This window comes from Dryas octopetala, chromosome 6 (assembly GCF_963921425.1).
Source record: "Dryas octopetala chromosome 6, drDryOcto1.1, whole genome shotgun sequence".
Classification (NCBI taxonomy): domain Eukaryota; kingdom Viridiplantae; phylum Streptophyta; class Magnoliopsida; order Rosales; family Rosaceae; genus Dryas; species Dryas octopetala.
Window position 1 is genome coordinate 19,941,616 of NC_141371.1, and position 19,083 is coordinate 19,960,698.

Below are 19,083 nucleotides of genomic sequence, written 5' to 3' on the forward strand. Positions count from 1 at the left end.
AGTCCAACATGCGACCTACCTCACGCCGGCGTCGATTTCCCCCCATCGAGTCCCTTGGCAGCCCAACTCCGCGCGCACAGGAACAACCCAGAAAGACCACCCAGCAGCCGGCCCCGCTCTTCGTCGATTCCGGCCACCTCTGACCTCCATTCAACTTGTTTTTAGGTGGGTCTTCTTTCCTTTATGATCGGCTTTCACTCTCTTATGGCTTAGATGTCTGATTTTGTGAAATTTTTTAAGATTAAATATGGGGGTTTAGGACCATTTCGGGATTTACCTTGGGTTTTCGATTGGGAGCGAATTATTGTCGTTGTTTTGGGACAATTTCACTTCTAGAAATTTTAATTTATGTTTAGGACTGAGAAATTGAATGGCCTTTGCTGAAGTCATCCTTATTTGGCTATTTTGGTCTTGAAAATGGCCACTTTGGGCGGCACTAGTGGTAGTCTTGCTCACCACTGTCATAACGTGAAATTAGGACTTGCTTTTAGAGCGATTTCTAAGTAAGTTGTTGTTTTGGCTAGGTCCGAAGTTGTTGGAGAAGCCGAGAAGTATTGGACATAAATTTGTGACCTTGCCGATACTAAATTCATCTTAGGAAGAATTTTCCGATCAAGGTAAGACCTTTCGCTGATTTTGCTTTAGTTTAAGATGTGTTTTGGTGTTGTGGTTGAGGGTGGTTTGAGCCGAGGAGTTTTCGAGGAAGGAGGAAGTGTTGATAGGGTAAATTTGAGTAAGTAATCGTTGGGTTGAACAAGATGACGGGCGTGACGATTAGGCTTGTTTTACACGCACACACTTTAAATTTTGGTGAGTTGAGACTAATTGTTTTTGTTATTTATTTCTAGGCGAGACGACCGTTGCTTGTGACGATCCGGCGGAGGATCGAAGCTAGGGCTATCTCTGTGAGTGCACTTTGTTTTATAAATATTTATGCTTCTAAATGATTATGATTTCATTGATTTAATGGTGGATTTATGTTGAGAATTCTTATTTAAAGTTTCTTCAAATGATATTCTTTTTGAGACTAATGACTTTAAAAACATGGATTTTATGATTTTGCGTGAGATAAATATTTAAGATTTGATTGTATGCTTGAACTCGTGGAAAATATCTTGATTTAAATGGCGTGCTTTAATTTCGACTTGGTTTATGAAAAGATTGAACATATCTCAGATTTTCATTTCAATGATTATTTGTACTTGGTTTTGAGATGTTTTGATATGAGAAAATGCATATTTTGATGAGTTTGGATTTGTTAAGGAGAGTTTTAGAAGGAAAATGAAAGAATTTGAGATTTGGTTTATATGTGTTTATGAGTTGTTATTGATTTTCAAACCACCCATTTCAATACCCTTCCAGGTTATCAGATTAGATAGGTCTTTGGGACCCATTACGGCACACACATAGGCTTTGGGCAGTGTGTCGTGATGCTTGACCCTTTGGGGGTGGCTCTGCGTGCATGTAAGAGAAAATTTGTGGCTCTGCATGCGTACGACAAATTCTTGGCTCTGTGCGTGTATGACAGATTCTATGAGTAACTGACTGGTGTGTGTTTTCAGTTGTTAAGTATTTTAAGTGATGAGTTTATGGCAGCAAAGGTTTTAAGTATGACGGTTTCAATTGACCAGTTTTATTGATTTTTAGTATATTGAGAGTGGTTTGAGAAGAAAGTTTTTAGCTTAAATTATTTATTTATAAGTTGACAGTATCGATTTCAATTTAAGAACTTACTATTTTCAAAGATTGATTTTCAGTTAATTGATTTGTGTAAAAGATTTGCATATGATGAGTTTCTTTTTGTTACTGCATGACTTCCTTTTAAGGTTCTCACACATTTATTTTTCTACGAGTTTTTTTCTTATGCATTGGGCATTCTGAGGATTTGAAATAGTTTTATGTTCATATGTTTTTCTCATACTCTAAGCATGATCGTGGTTTACAAGGAGGTTTTGAAATAGATTTGTGAAATTGTTTTAAAACTGGTGGATTTCAAAGAGTGACGCGAGGTTTTAGAGGATTTTTTATTTTAAAGGAATTTGGAAGGATGAATAACTTAAATATTGTTTTCTATATTTTGTCCACTCACTGAGAGTTTTTCTCACATTTTGTTTTTGACGCTCCCCCCAGGTAGTGGCGATCACCGAGGTCGGACCGTACCACGTCGAGGCATTCGAGTTTCTCATCTCCAGCTTATTGATATAATAGGATCAAGGTCTTCCCTTGAAATTATTAAAATGAGATTTGATTGTATGGTTGATTAGATATGCTCTGACTAGATCTGTATTACTTTTTGGGAGCTTGAGACCTTATTTTTGGTTGTGGTAAAGGTGGTTGCTGTTTTTATACAGGTTTTGAAATTTTTGGGTTAATCCATTTTCAGGGGAGATTATGCCGAATTTTCGATAGAATTTTCCTTGATTTTGGATCCCACAGGACCTCTTCGGGTTTTAGGGTGGAATCCGGGGGTGGTCCTATCATCTGGAGCGATAGGAAACTGGTTAATTATACCCTGAATAACCATCAAGAAAACAGTAGTGACTGTGGCCTGCAAGTCTCTCGAGCATTTGATCAATAAATGGCAAGGGGAAGTGATCTTTCCGAATGGCACTATTCAGCTTCCTATAGTCGATACAAACTCTCCACCCCGTCACTAGTCTTTGTGGGATAAGTTCATTATTTTCATTCTTAACCACTGTTATTCCAGATTTCTTTGGTACAACTTGCACAGGACTTACCCATTTGCTATATGAAATAGGATAAATAATGCCTACATCTAGTAATTTGAGAACTTCTGCCCGAACCACTTCTTTCATATTGGGATTTAGACGCCTCTGAGCTTCCCTAGAGGGCTTAGAATCTTCCTCAAGATAGATTCGGTGCATACACATTGACAAACTAACCCCCTTAATGTCAGCAATAGTCCATCCCAAGGCTATCTTATGCTCCCTTAACACACGAACCAACTTTTCTTCTTCTGTTCGACTAAGGTCAGCGGCTATAATCATAGGAAGAGTCTCTGAATCACCCAAATATACATATTTTAAAGTCTCTGGAAGGGGCTTCAGTTCAAGTGTTGGAGGTTGGATGATGGAAGGAACGAGTTTGGCATGTGAGGATGACAACACTTTGAACTTAGGATGGCTTGTTGGAGGGTAAGAGTTCACAGCTTGGAGTTCTTGGGCTGCTGCTAGAACTGAGACTTTGTCAAAATTCATGCCATGTTGAGTTATGCAAACTTCTAGAGGATCGGTGTAGCTTGATTCAATAAATGTATTCTCAATTATGTGATCCACAGCTTCCACATGAAAACAATCATAAAGATCGATGGGTTTCTTCAAAGCCTTAAAGACTTGAAATTTTACAGTAATATCTTGCACAGTCGTGGTTAGTAACCCTTCTTTAACATCAATTTTCGTACCTGCAGTGGCCATGAAGGGTCTACCAAGAATGAGAGGTAGCTTACGGTCCGAAATTTCTACTTCTTCCATATCCAAAACAATAAAATCAGTAGGGAGAATAAATTTATCCAACTTTAACAAGTACGTCCTCAATGATGCCTCTAGGATATTTTACAGAATGATCCGCGAATTGTAAAGATATCGAAATAGGTTTCAGCTCGCCCAAACCAAGGTGTTCATAAACAGAATAAGGCATTAAATTCACACTGGCTCCCAAATCCAGTAATGCTCTGGCAAAATTCCTTGCTCCAATCGTACATGGTACTGTAAAGCTGCCAGGATCTTTGAGTTTCGGTGGTAGTTTCCTTTGAAGCACAGCACTAGCTTCCTCTGACAACATCACCTTTTCATGTTCATCAAATTTTCTTTTGTTGGTGCATAAATCCTTCAAAAACTTTGCATAAGACGGAATTTGTTTGATAGCCTCTAGCAAAGGAATATTAATTTGCACCTTCTTGAATTGCTCTAGAATATCTCTCATGTTCTTCTCTTTCTTTGCTTGCTTTGCATGTTGAGGGAAAGACAAAGAAGTTATTGGAGGCCTGGGCAAGGTATCTTGCTGCAATTGCTGCAATGGAGCGGCTTTAAAGCCCTGTTGGTCTGCATTGGAACTAAAGGACACTTGCTGGTCTGATTTGGCAGCTTTAGCAAGGCTAGTTGCGTGCTTGTCATGCTCAGATTCGACCTTTCTGTCTTCCATCTCTCCATGATTTTCAACCTTGTTATCTATTATTTTTCCACTCCTCAAAGTGGTAATAGCCTGAACTTGCTCATTATTCCTTGGATTAGCTTCTGTTTGGCTAGGAAATTGTCTTTCTCTTCTCGCCAAACTACTCACAACAGTAGCTATTTGACTTAATTGAACCTCGAGCTTCGACTGACTCTTATCCAAAATTGATTGGCTTTGTTTCAGTGATGCTACCTCTTGTTTATAGCTTGACGTCTCCTTTATGAGCTGAGTTAACATCTTCTTGATAGAAGGGTCCTCTTGTTGCATTGGAGGAGCTTGATAAGATTGCTAATACGGCCTTGAAAAATTAGATGGTCCCATGGTATTCTGTGAGTTACTCCAAGAAAAGTTAGGATGTTGTTTCCACCCCGGATTATAAGTGTTTGAATAAGGTTCATTCCGCGACCTTCCATTGAATGCATTGACCTCTTGCACATCTTCTAATGTAGGATTTGACGGACAATTTGCAGTGTCATGAGTGATGTTAGCACATAAAGTACATGGTTATGCCGTGACCTTGGTCACTAATGGTGCGAGAAGCTTTGTTAGAGCTGCAACCTGTGCTTCCAAACTTGTCCTAGAATTAACTTCATACATGCCTCCTTTCTTTGTTACTGGTGGAGCCGTAACTTGAGAATTTGTCGTACGAAGGTCCCAATGCTCAGAGTTCTCACAAATAGTCTCAAAAATATCAATCGCCTCATCTGCAGTTTTATCCATTAAGCTTCCACCCATCGTTGAATTGACCATACTCCTGCTTTGAGGTTTAAGCCCTCTATAAAAATACTGGACTTTCTGCTAAGTATCTATCACATGATGAGGACATTGAACATAAAAATCCTTGTAATGTTCCTAGCTTTCATGAAATTGCTCGCCGTCCAGTTGACGAAAACTCATAATGTTATTCAACACAGCATTAGTTTTTCTAGCAGGAAAATATTTACTTAGAAATTTCTTGGATAACTCTGTCCAAGAGTTGATAGATGTCCCAGGAAGAGAGTCTAACCAATTCAATGCCTTATCCCTCAACGAGAATGGAAACAAACGGAGTCGAACTTGTTCCTCAGTTATCCCGGCATAGCTGAATGTGAAGCAAATATTGAAAAACGTCTTGAGATGGTTGTAAGGATTTTCTTCTTCTTTTCCATGGAAGATGGGCAAGGATTGAATGGTTTGTGGACGGATTTCGAAACGCTGCACAATGGGAGTTAAGACAATGCACGAAGGAGCACTGTATTCCGCAGGGGAGGTGTAATCTCGAAGCTTCTTGGGTGGTTCTGGGTTAGGTAGTATTAGTTGATCCCCCATTGTTGGTCTTAAAATAGCCTTCCGCGTTTTCTGCCTTCGCTGATTACAGAGAGTGAGCTCAAGTTCGTGATCGATTGGAATGAGCGCTAAATTGAGCGATCGTCTCCCGTCCATACACTTTGTGCAAACTTGTACTTATTGACCCACAAATTAAATGGGCAAACAGAGAATACCAACAAATACCAGAAAATATACAATAAAATCCAAATATATTTTGTGCTATTTACCTCTGTTTCAAATGGATTGGCAGCAAATCCAAACTAATTAAAATCTCAAATTAAATATCAACTCATCAGAAGTCTGGAGCGGTTAATCGACGGGGCTCCGCTGTGGGTGTTGGAATTAAGGATTCTAACTGAATTCCTTTCTTAAGTAGCTGCTTTAAATCAAGATCAAGTTAGTTAATTAGTTACAAATGGTTGTATTAATTTTTTGACAGTTGGCACTGTCTTATAGGACAGATGCATGAATGGTGATGATGTGATCACAGTCACTCCACCTCATTTGCTTTGTAACCGTTTTCTTGTCCTTACATGGACATGCTTTGATATAATGAATTTGTTAGTGGCTGGCTCAGTGTGAGCATCACGCATATGCTGTGCCTCCTTCTTGCTCTCTTCTCTCCCAATTTCCTTTCTCTGTTTTATCATTTACATCAGTATTCAACATGGTATCAGAGCCCTAGTTTCGATCATTGAGCTGGGGCGTTGGTTCTGTGAAAGGCGAGTGAGAAATCCAACGAGAAATCTCAACATTCAGCTGCTATGGCTGGATCTGGAAATGGTGAGCTACGAGCTCCCATCTTTGATGGAACAGAGTATGAGTTCTGGAGAGTCAGAATGATTACAATCTTCAAGTCCTATGGGATTTGGAAGCTTGTGGAAAAGGGAATTTGCATTCCAGAATCAAAGGAGAAGAAAGAGAAAGTTAAGAAGGATGGAGAAGCACTCAGTGTGGATGACGAAGAGGAAGTAGATTCTTACCTTGAAGAGCAACAGATGAAGGATGCAAAGGCCTTAGGAATCATTCAAGGTGCTGTTTCAAGGGAGATCTTCCCTCGAATTGTTAATCAAGAAACTGCTAAAGGAGCATGGGACTTACTTAGAGATGAGTACTGTGAGACCCGGAATTTTCAAATTTATTTTGTGATTTTTCCGTATTTTCAAAAAATTTTTATAGAACTTTTTGTTAGAAAATCTAATTTTTTTTCACCTTGAGCTTTAAATTGTTTGACCAATTTTGACTAGGGTTTTGACCCAAGTTAGAACTTTAAAAGGTAGTACTTTTACTCACGAACCCAACGGTGCAAGTCTCGTATTATTCCGAGTCCGGAGATTATTTTATGAATTTTCCAAAATTTCTTTTCTTTAAAGCATTTTATCTTAGTTTGTGGAGCTTGAAATTTTCGAAATTTTTCTAAAGGGAAAATTGGTAATTTGACCTCATAGTTAATTAGTACTAGTCGATACGAGTCCGTAGTATTTTTCGGGGTATTTTTCCGAGTCCCGAGCTATTTTTTATTAATTTTTGAAGTTGAGAAAAATAGGAAAAAAGAAATTAAAATAGGAAAAACACCAGATCGCGCCACGTGGCACGATCTGGAGCGTCCATCGCTGCATGGCAGCAAGATCTGATGGCTGCATGTGCAGCCAAGTGTCAAAGCCTTCGCCACGTGTCAATTTCTCATTGGTCAAAGTTATGACGGTTGACTTGAGTCAACCCAGTCAACTCGGATGAGTCAACCGAGTTGACTCACTCACTCTCCCTATAAATAGCAGCGCACCCCCCAGCTGATCCCTCACATTCCAGCCGCACACTTCCCAAGAGAGAGCTTCTCTCTCCTCTCTCCTCCTTTCTCTCTCTTCTTCAATCTTGTTTTGAGTTTATCTTGAGTTCTGAAGCTCCGATCGACGATCCGATTTCGCCTACGCGATCGTGGCGACGAGCTCTTCAATTCTAGTAGTGTGAAGGCTATGTTTTGGTGAAGTTTTAAAAAAATCATTTCTGAGCTCCATAGGTAATTTCTTGATCCCTGTCGAATTTCTGCTAAAATTTTGTTAAATAAATCTCTTGTTAATTAGGCTATTTTAATCTTATTACTTAGCAAGTCTAGTGGTACCGAGACTTTGCCCGTGGGAAGTCTTCAACAGGTATACCCTTAACCCAGCTTATTTAATCTGCAGTTATTTAAGTTGTGGTTATAGACGGAACGCCGTTTAACTGTTGTTATCAAATGAACTTAATAAATATTGAGGCCATATCAGTGGTAACCAAATAACGTGATGACTAAGGTCAGTCCATGAGCATACAGGCGTTGGGTACTGAGCCAGAGCTCCCTCAGTTTCCCCATGCACTGACCTGGTCACGTTGTAGGTTCATATCTGATCAACCTCCTCGACAATAAATTAAAATAGATATAGAAACCACCCGGTCTGACATGACTGTTTGCCTCGGGGTGCAAGGTCATATCGGATTAAGAATTCAGAGAAGCCTAGCAGTTACGCTAGTGCCAAACCTCTGAATTATACCTGGTCTTAACAGACAAGGTCATCAATTTACGTGAAGATCGTTATTAACACCAGTTGTTGTCAAACTAGGAACTCCAGTTACCTAAAGGAGATCGTTGCGACGTGGCAAATTGTGATTTGTACTCGAAAACAAGCAAAAGCTTTGGACCCTAGGTAGGGGGACAACACACTCTGACTAGTGGATTTCCTGCATGTACTATATAATAAATACTGTGTGATAAAGATGCATGTTTTTGATTGGCATATCTGCTTGGTTTTATGATGATGGGAATGATGACTGTTATGCATATTCTCGTGAGATTGTTATTGTGTTTGACTTGAGAGTGAAAGGTCCCTTACGGTAGACCCTGGGTTTCGATCCCCAAAACCTCATGAGGGGTTGTACGGACGGACTGGTCGATTGTCCTTCTTGGGAGGCCAGTCTAGGCGGTACAACCATGAAATGGCCACTTTCGCTACCCTGTCCCAGTCAAATGACTGCAGGACTTTGTTATGTTTTTGTGAGAGGGTAGTTAGCCCTAACGGCTGGTCAACAGGTATGATTCTGAACTTGGGCCCGGAAAACTGTATTTTGAAAATTGTATGAGCATGCTACTCGTTTTACAAAGCTTGACAACTGGTTTGTGTTGTGCATTTGATTTTAAATTATCCCAAACTATTTTTCAAACCTAGCAGGGAGTTCCCTGAAGGGGAGCAATGAACGTATGTGATGCTCACCCCTACATTGTTGTTTTTCTCCCTCTCAGGTGCTGCACGTGTGGACTTTGACGGCCTCGATTGAGGGGGTGGTGGTGCGGTCTCGAGCTTGTCAACTCCTGTGTTCCTGTTTAGTCAGTATATTTTCCTTGGGCAGGTCTTTGGTGTCCTTTTACTATCTTTATATACCCTTGGTCATATCTTGTATATACACTGAGTCCTTGGGTTGTCTACTTTTGAATTATCGAGTCTATATAAACAGTTTCTTTGAAGTTACTCCAAACAATAGTAGCTCCGAGGGTTGGTTTAATTATGAATTAATTATTTCTGAATAAACTTTCCGCTGCAAACTCAAGCACTCTGATCCAACCCATTTTTACTAAACCAAAAGGCTTAACCTATTTTGTGGATATTTGGGATTATAACACCGGGGGATTGGTTGTTGTAGTCTCTGGTATTCTCAAGATAGGTGCCTCTGTTACGTACCTGGGTTTCGGGGCGTGACAGTTAAAATGGTATCAGAGCCAGGTTTCCTGAAAATGTTTTCAAAATAGAGTCTTCTGAAATTCTTTCTTCTTCCAAGAGTCTTATTCGAAATTCTCTTGTTTATCATCCTTTTCTTCTACTCTTGAAAGTCATTGTTAAAGTCTGCCCATTTTTCTTTCAGTCTGTCAGTTTTGTTGACAAGATGCCGCCCCGACGTCAAAACCGCGCTCAGCCACCAAACCAAATGAACGCACAGCAGTTTGCCGAAGTTTTCCAAGCTGTTATGGGTAACTTTGCCCAAAATCATCAAACTGAAGTCGAGCGCCAGGAACAGCGCCGTGGTCATTACTTTGACCGGTTTCTTAAGATAAAGCCCATGAAATTTTATGGTGATTCTGAAAAAGATAAAGCTGAGGTCTGGATTAAACATGTCCTGAAAAAGTTGGAAGGAATCAATGCTCCGCCAGAATACCGAGTCTGGTTGGCAACTCATGTTCTCGAAGGAGAAGCAGATCGTTGGTGGGATTCAGTCCGCGACCGAGAACCAGATGCTGAGGTTATGACTTGGGAGGAATTTGAAGTAGCCTTCTATGATAGGTATTTCCCTCAACCCCTGAGACAAGCTAAGATGAAAGAGTTCATGGAGTTGAAGCAAGATAATATGACAATCTCTGAATACGTCTCTAAGTTCACTGAGTTAGGGAGATTTGTCCAGTGTGCGATGGTTGACGAGGACTTCAAAACTGTGAAGTTCAGACAAGGCTTGAGAGACAGCATTAGGAGATACATTGTTGCTCAAACTACTAGGACTTATAAGGAAACAGTGGAGGCAGCCTATGCAGTAGAGCAGGACTATCTGTATAGTGTCAAGGAGAGAAATCAAAATGGAAAGTCTGATGGAAGGAAAAACAACAAGAAGAGAGACTCTAGGGAAGAATCAGAGCAGAACAACCAGCCAAAAAGAATTGCAGGATCAGTAGTGTGCTACCATTGTGGAGAGGAAGGTCATATTAGGACTAGGTGCCCTCGCAGGAATGAAATAAGGATAGACCAAAGAACAATCGAGAGAGCCGGAATCCGATTTCCAGAAACTCAACCACTCCAACAGGCACCCAATGCTCAACCAGCACGACCAGGGCAACAAGCACCACGTCAAGCTAACCAAGGTGGTCCAGGACGTGGAGGAGGAGGCCGAGCTAGAGTGTTCGCTGTAAGAGCCCATCGAGATGATGACGATGCTGAACCCGACGGTATCTTACTTACCTTAACTATTTTCCTTATTAAAAAAAAAAAAAAAAAAAAAAAAAAAAAAACTAAACTTTGAATTTTAAGGTTTTTGAACTTACTAACTCTTAGGATCGGTTAAGAAGAACTTGTTCGACAAAGCGGACAACGATGCAAGGTCAACATTGGGTGAACGACTGTTGTGAGGAGAAATTATCTCTAGTATCACTTATAGTCGAGATCAATGGAGGTCTCCGTTTTCGCTTTAGTTTACGGGTTTGGTTATCAGAAGGATCCTCGACATTACGGTATCGTCAGATCAACGGAAGTGTCTTTGGGGACTGATATCAACCGTAGCTTGTTTTTATCTTTTTAAAAATGAGTCTCCAGTATTTCGACTTGATCAATAGAGGTATTTTTCTCGAGAGTTTTTGTTATGCATGCTTTATCACTCAAGTAAAGTTGGATTATGATTGATTGAGAATGTAAAGGAGAAAACGTTGTACAGGAACTGGAGTCCACGTACCCACTTTTGGTTCGAGCACCCTTGGTAATCTCGAGGACGAGATTTTTTCTAAGTAGGGGAGGATGTGAGACCCGGAATTTTCAAATTTATTTTGTGATTTTTCCGTATTTTCAAAAAATTTTTATAGAACTTTTTGTTAGAAAATCTAATTTTTTTCACCTTGAGCTTTAAATTGTTTGACCAATTTTGACTAGGGTTTTGACCCAAGTTAGAACTTTAAAAGGTAGTACTTTTACTCACGAACCCAACGGTGCAAGTCTCGTATTATTCCGAGTCCGGAGATTATTTTATGAATTTCCCAAAATTTCTTTTCTTTAAAGCATTTTATCTTAGTTTGTGGAGCTTGAAATTTTCGAAATTTTTCTAAAGGGAAAATTGGTAATTTGACCTCATAGTTAATTAGTACTAGTCGATACGAGTCCGTAGTATTTTTCGGGGTATTTTTCCGAGTCCCGAGCTATTTTTTATTAATTTTTGAAGTTGAGAAAAATAGGAAAAAAGAAATTAAAATAGGAAAAACACCAGATCGCGCCACGTGGCACGATCTGGAGCGTCCATCGCTGCATGGCAGCAAGATCTGATGGCTGCATGTGCAGCCAAGTGTCAAAGCCTTCGCCACGTGTCAATTTCTCATTGGTCAAAGTTATGACGGTTGACTTGAGTCAACCCAGTCAACTCGGATGAGTCAACCGAGTTGACTCACTCACTCTCCCTATAAATAGCAGCGCACCCCCCAGCTGATCCCTCACATTCCAGCCGCACGCTTCCCAAGAGAGAGCTTCTCTCTCCTCTCTCCTCCTTTCTCTCTCTTCTTCAATCTTGTTTTGAGTTTATCTTGAGTTCTGAAGCTCCGATCGACGATCCGATTTCGCCTACGCGATCGTGGCGACGAGCTCTTCAATTCTAGTAGTGTGAAGGCTATGTTTTGGTGAAGTTTTAAAAAAATCATTTCTGAGCTCCATAGGTAATTTCTTGATCCCTGTCGAATTTCTGCTAAAATTTTGTTAAATAAATCTCTTGTTAATTAGGCTATTTTAATCTTATTACTTAGCAAGTCTAGTGGTACCGAGACTTTGCCCGTGGGAAGTCTTCAACAGGTATACCCTTAACCCAGCTTATTTAATCTGCAGTTATTTAAGTTGTGGTTATAGACGGAACGCCGTTTAACTGTTGTTATCAAATGAACTTAATAAATATTGAGGCCATATCAGTGGTAACCAAATAACGTGATGACTAAGGTCAGTCCATGAGCATACAGGCGTTGGGTACTGAGCCAGAGCTCCCTCAGTTTCCCCATGCACTGACCTGGTCACGTTGTAGGTTCATATCTGATCAACCTCCTCGACAATAAATTAAAATAGATATAGAAACCACCCGGTCTGACATGACTGTTTGCCTCGGGGTGCAAGGTCATATCGGATTAAGAATTCAGAGAAGCCTAGCAGTTACGCTAGTGCCAAACCTCTGAATTATACCTGGTCTTAACAGACAAGGTCATCAATTTACGTGAAGATCGTTATTAACACCAGTTGTTGTCAAACTAGGAACTCCAGTTACCTAAAGGAGATCGTTGCGACGTGGCAAATTGTGATTTGTACTCGAAAACAAGCAAAAGCTTTGGACCCTAGGTAGGGGGACAACACACTCTGACTAGTGGATTTCCTGCATGTACTATATAATAAATACTGTGTGATAAAGATGCATGTTTTTGATTGGCATATCTGCTTGGTTTTATGATGATGAGAATGATGACTGTTATGCATATTCTCGTGAGATTGTTATTGTGTTTGACTTGAGAGTGAAAGGTCCCTTACGGTAGACCCTGGGTTTCGATCCCCAAAACCTCATGAGGGGTTGTACGGACGGACTGGTCGATTGTCCTTCTTGGGAGGCCAGTCTAGGCGGTACAACCATGAAATGGCCACTTTCGCTACCCTGTCCCAGTCAAATGACTGCAGGACTTTGTTATGTTTTTGTGAGAGGGTAGTTAGCCCTAACGGCTGGTCAACAGGTATGATTCTGAACTTGGGCCCGGAAAACTGTATTTTGAAAATTGTATGAGCATGCTACTCGTTTTACAAAGCTTGACAACTGGTTTGTGTTGTGCATTTGATTTTAAATTATCCCAAACTATTTTTCAAACCTAGCAGGGAGTTCCCTGAAGGGGAGCAATGAACGTATGTGATGCTCACCCCTACATTGTTGTTTTTCTCCCTCTCAGGTGCTGCACGTGTGGACTTTGACGGCCTCGATTGAGGGGGTGGTGGTGCGGTCTCGAGCTTGTCAACTCCTGTGTTCCTGTTTAGTCAGTATATTTTCCTTGGGCAGGTCTTTGGTGTCCTTTTACTATCTTTATATACCCTTGGTCATATCTTGTATATACACTGAGTCCTTGGGTTGTCTACTTTTGAATTATCGAGTCTATATAAACAGTTTCTTTGAAGTTACTCCAAACAATAGTAGCTCCGAGGGTTGGTTTAATTATGAATTAATTATTTCTGAATAAACTTTCCGCTGCAAACTCAAGCACTCTGATCCAACCCATTTTTACTAAACCAAAAGGCTTAACCTATTTTGTGGATATTTGGGATTATAACACCGGGGGATTGGTTGTTGTAGTCTCTGGTATTCTCAAGATAGGTGCCTCTGTTACGTACCTGGGTTTCGGGGCGTGACAAGTACCATGGAGATGAACACACCAGGTCAGTGAAGCTCCAAGGATTGCGTAGAGAATTTGAATATATGAGGATGAGGGAAAATGAAACTTTGTCCTCATACTTTACTCGATTCTTTGACTTAACCAATCAAATGGAAAAGTTTGGTGAAACTCTTCCTCACCAACGAATGGTACAGAAAATTCTGATTAGTTTAACAAAGCTATATGATCCCATGTGTGTGATTATTGAGAGAACTGTTGATTTAAATACAGTTTCAGTACATGAGGTTGTAGGGTCACTTAAGAGCTATGAACTCAGACTGGATAGGCATGAGGAAGATTCAGGCTATGCTGAGAAGGCTCTGGCCAGCATGAGTGTTTCATCAAACTCTCAAAACCCTCAAAACAAACCTTACAATCACAGTGGAGGAAAGAAAGGTGCCTGGAAAAGTAAACCCAAGAAGTGGGAAAATAAGTCAAATGCAAATGTGAAAGGAGTTGGAGCAGATGCTGGGAAGACCAAATGCAGAATCTGTGATAAGCTTCATTTTGGGGAATGTTGGTTCAAATGGAAAATCAAATGTCACAATTGTGAGAAATTTGGGCACATGATGAAGGACTGCTATCAACCAAATAAAAGGGGACAGGTTGTCAACTATGCTAATCAGGTACAAGAGACTGCTACTATGTTTTATGCATGTCATAAAGCATCTGTGGAAAATTGTAAAGATGTGTGGTATCTGGACAGTGGTTGTAGTAACCATATGACAGGGTGTGAGTCTCTACTTGTGGACATTGATCGAAGTGTGAGATGCAAGGTTAAAATGGGGACAGGTGAACTTGTTGAGTCAATTGGCAAAGGCACACTACCTGTTAAAACCAAGAATGGCACAAGATACATTACTGAAGTAATGGTTGTACCTGGGCTAGATGAGAACTTGTTGAGTGTTGGACAAATGGTCGAGCATGGCTATTGGTTGATCTTTGGAGATTTTTCTGTAAACATTTATGGAGATAAAGATTTTAAAAATCTAGTTGTGAGTGTGCAGATGAAAGGGAACAGGTGTTTTCCTCTTGCACTCGAGGACATTGGCTTTGAAATGGCAAACAAAGCCACTGTCATTGATTCCTCCTGGAAATGGCATAAGAGATATGGCCATTTAAACTTTGACAGCTTGTTAAGATTGCAGGATGAGAATATGGTGTATGGACTACCTCAGATTGCTGGAAAGAATCATGTTTGTGAAGAATGTGCAGTAAGCAAGTCTCACAGAGAAGCCTTTGACAAAGGGAAGGTTAAGAGGGCATCTAATCTACTTGAATTGGTACACACAGATGTCTGTGGACCAATGACTGAAACTATTGGTGGGAATAGATATTTTCTCACATTTATTGATGATAAATCCAGGATGTGCTGGGTCTACTTTCTGAGATGCAAATCTGAGGTGCTAAATGTATTCAAGAAATTCAAGTCAATGGTGGAACTGCAAAGTGGATTCATGATCAAGAAATTGAGAAGTGATAGAGGTGGAGAATATACCTCTTTGGAATTTGATCAATTCTGTGAAAAATTTGGAATTGAAAGACAATTAACAGTCTCATACTCACCTCAGCAAAATGGCACTGCAGAGAGGAAGAATAGAACTATTGTAGAGATGGCTAAGGCAATGTTACATGAAAAACAAATGCCTAAGCATTTTTGGGGAGAAGCAGTCAATACTGCAGTCTATTTACTCAATAGATGTCCCACTAGAGCTTTGAAAAATGTGACTCCATTTGAGGAATTCAGTGGAAGGAAGCCTGGAGTCAAACACTTGAGAATCTTTGGTTCCATTTGTTACACTCATATTCCATCTCAACGAAGGCATAAGTTGGATGAATCTGGTCAGAACGGAGTTTTTGTAGGCTATGGCATCAGGGAAAAGGGGTATAGAGTGTATGATCTAAGAACAGCCAGGGTTATTGTCTCTAGAAGTGTTGTGTTTGATGAGTCTGCTTTGTGGAATTGGGAAAAGGAAGAGATTATATATGCTACTGTGCCCTGGACAGATAGGGAAATTGAAGATGATATGTCTGCAAGCTCAGAATTGCCTAATCAAACTCAACACAGTGTGGAGGAATTCCCAAACAATGATCCTCCTGCTGCTGAAAATTCTTTGCGGTCAGATTCACCTGAAGTCAACTCAAGAAATGAGATTGTGCTGACTGAAACTTATGACACTACTCCTTTAAAATGGAAGAACTTGAATGAAGTATTTGCTCATTGCAAACTTAGTGTCATTGAACCTGAAAGCTACTTTGATGCTGCAAAAGATCAAGCATGGCAAAAGGCTATGGAAGATGAGATCAATATGATAGAGAAAAATCATACCTGGGAACTTGTGTGTAGACCAGGAGATAAGCCTATTGTAGGAGTGAAATGGATTTTTAAAACAAAGCTTAATCTCGATGGCTCAATACAGAAACACAAAGCTAGACTGGTTGCAAAGGGGTACACTCAAAAGCCAGGAGTGGATTTCAACGAGACCTTTGCACCAGTAGCTAGATTGGATACAATCAGAACTTTAATTGCACTTGCAGCTCAGAAAGGGTGGAAGCTATATCAACTAGATGTGAAATCAGCTTTTCTCAATGGAGTACTAGAGGAAGAAGTTTATGTTGAACAGCCTGAGGGATTTGTGGTTCCAAATGCTGAAGACAAGGTGTACAAATTAAAAAAGGCTCTCTATGGACTTAAACAAGCTCCAAGAGCTTGGTACAGCAACATTGATTCATTTCTGCTGCAGTGTGGTTTTGAAAAGAGCTCAAGTGAAGCAACTCTGTATGTGAGGCACAAAATAGGAAAAGGGACACTCATTGTATCCATCTATGTGGATGATATTGTATACACAGGGAGTGATAAGGAAATGATGGAGGAATTCAAACAAGAAATGATGAGAAGATATGAAATGACAGATTTGGGATTATTACATCACTTTCTTGGCATTGGTGTTGTTCAAAAGGAAGGATGTATATTCATTCATCAACAAAAATATGCCTCAAGTCTGTTGGAGAAATTTGGCTTAAAAGATTGCAAGCCTGTCTCAATCCCACTTGCCACTACAGATAAGCTACAAAAAGAAGATGGAAGCAAGGCTGCAGATGAAGGGTTATATAGGAAAATGATTGGTAGTTTGCTTTACCTAACAGCAACTAGACCAGACATAATGTTTGCTTCTAGTTTGCTGGCTAGGTTTATGCATTGTCCAACCTACAAGCATCTTGGAACTGCCAAAAGGGTACTGAGGTACATCAGTGGTACAATTGACCATGGAATTCTATACAGAAAAGGGGAATCAGCACTTCTAATTGGCTACTGTGATAGTGATTGGAGTGGTGATGAAGATGACATGAAATCAACCTCTGGCTATGCATTCTCTTTTGGCAGTGGTGTTTTCTCCTGGGCATCTGTAAAGCAACAAAGTGTAGCATTATCCACTGCAGAAGCTGAGTACATGAGTGCAGCAGAAGCCACCACTCAAGCTATCTGGTTGAGGTTTGTTTTACAAGACTTTGGTGAAGAACAAGTGGATCCAACCACTATAATGTGTGATAACACATCTGCTATTACAATGACAAGGAACCCTGTGTTTCATCAACGATCAAAGCACATTAAAAGGAAGTTTCATTTCATCAGAGAGGCAATGCAGGAAGGGGAGATTGATCTTCTATACTGCAAGAGTGAAGATCAAATTGCAGATATATTCACCAAGGCTTTAGCAAAGGAAAGGTTCTATTTGTTGAGAAGTATGCTTGGAGTGAATTCAATTAAAACCTTAGAAGGGAGTGTTGGAATTAAGGATTCTAACTGAATTCCTTTCTTAAGTAGCTGCTTTAATTCAAGATCAAGTTAGTTAATTAGTTACAAATGGTTGTATTAATTTTTTGACAGTTGGCACTGTCTTATAGGACAGATGCATGAATGGTGATGATGTGATCACAGTCACTCCACCTCATTTGCTTTGTAACCGTTTTCTTGTCCTTACATGGACATGCTTTGATATAATGAATTTGTTAGTGGCTGGCTCAGTGTGAGCATCACGCATATGCTGTGCCTCCTTCTTGCTCTCTTCTCTCCCAATTTCCTTTCTCTGTTTTATCATTTACATCAGTATTCAACAGTGGGCTGTCGTCAAAACAAAGATATGATACCCATTTGCTCTGCTCGACAGGAAGAAAGGGATTCTAGTTGCTGGAAGTCTTGGGTAGCGTCGACTCAGACTCAAATCAGTAGTGCCAACTTAGCTGATGGGTCGAACTCAGATCACCCAAAAACTTGATGGATCTTTGCTGTGAGGCTGATGGGCTTTGCTGAGAAAAGAAGAAAGGAACTTGCCGATAATGCCGAAGTCAAAGATGGTGGTTTCGGCGTCGAGCTCGCCGTTGATGGAGCTTTGCTGATAAAAGAAGAGAGGAGAAAGATCGGATATCCTTTTGAGTTGAAAAAATTTCTGCTTGCTGCAAGTGAACAGGCCTTTTTGATTTGAGAAGAGATATGTACGTAGTTTTCTTGCTGGTAGGAATGGATGCTAGAAAGAGAAGAAGCCCATTTCTTAGAGTAGATAATGGGTCCCACACCAATTAGCTTTCCTTGTCTTCTCCTTTTTCAATTTCAAACCCACTTGCCAAAATCAATCACGTGCACACTTTTTTTTTTTTGTTAAGAAAAGAGAGACTTCCTCTTCTTGCTAGCAAAGGACCTGATAAAAGCAACAACAAAAAAATAGAAAGTTAGACCATTTCTTAGTCCCGTAATGGAAAAGAAAGGTGAACCCAAATTTTTATTTTTATTATTATAATTATTGTTTTTTTTCCTTTTTTTTTCTGCACTAAAATTATAACTCCTAAACTAAATGAAACTAGAAAGCAGAAAGAATTAGATGAAAATTAGAAATCCGAATTCTAAAATAAATTAAATAATCTCAGGCAACGGCGCCAAAAACTTGATGAGTTGTCCTGCAAGTATACAGGGTGGATGTAATATAGTATATGGAAAAAGGTTGTCGTACCCACGAAGATTTTTTAATTTAATTCAAAAAGTTAAATTCTTTATTTAGATCTAATAAAAATAAACGCAACTTGAAAATTAAAAATGACTTTGAGAAGATTATTGTGTTGATTTATGATGAAAGTAAATGAAAACGCAAGAATTAAAAACAAGGATCAAGAACAATAATTAAACTAATGAAAATAAAAGATTATGGTTTAACAGTCAATTGGAAGAACTAAGGATTCGGAATCAACCACAAGCAATCTAGTTTAGGTTTTAATACATTCAACAAATTCCTTTGATTCTTTAGATAATAATTCTCGTATCCAAGTTCCTCTCAGACACTTAGATCATAGTTTTCCTTAAGTGCATGATTCTTTCCTTCTCAGGCAAAGGTTGTATACCCTAACATGCAATTTATCCTTCTCAGACATAAATT

The 19,083-nt window shown here is 39.8% G+C and overlaps 1 protein-coding gene and 1 pseudogene across 1 annotated transcript; one reads left to right on the forward strand and one right to left on the reverse strand.

Annotated features, from left to right (window-relative positions):
• Window positions 1–2,453: 2,453 nt before the first annotated feature.
• On the reverse strand, window positions 2,454–4,458 carry LOC147283116 (uncharacterized; annotated as a pseudogene).
• A 1,805-nt stretch (window positions 4,459–6,263) lies between these two features.
• On the forward strand, window positions 6,264–8,075 carry LOC147283117 (uncharacterized). The gene is made up of 2 exons (XM_086248359.1): window positions 6,264–6,615; window positions 8,041–8,075. Exons 1-2 carry the CDS (start codon window positions 6,264–6,266, stop codon window positions 8,073–8,075), a joined length of 387 nt encoding a protein of 128 aa, XP_086104485.1.
• The last annotated feature ends 11,008 nt before the right edge of the window (window positions 8,076–19,083 follow it).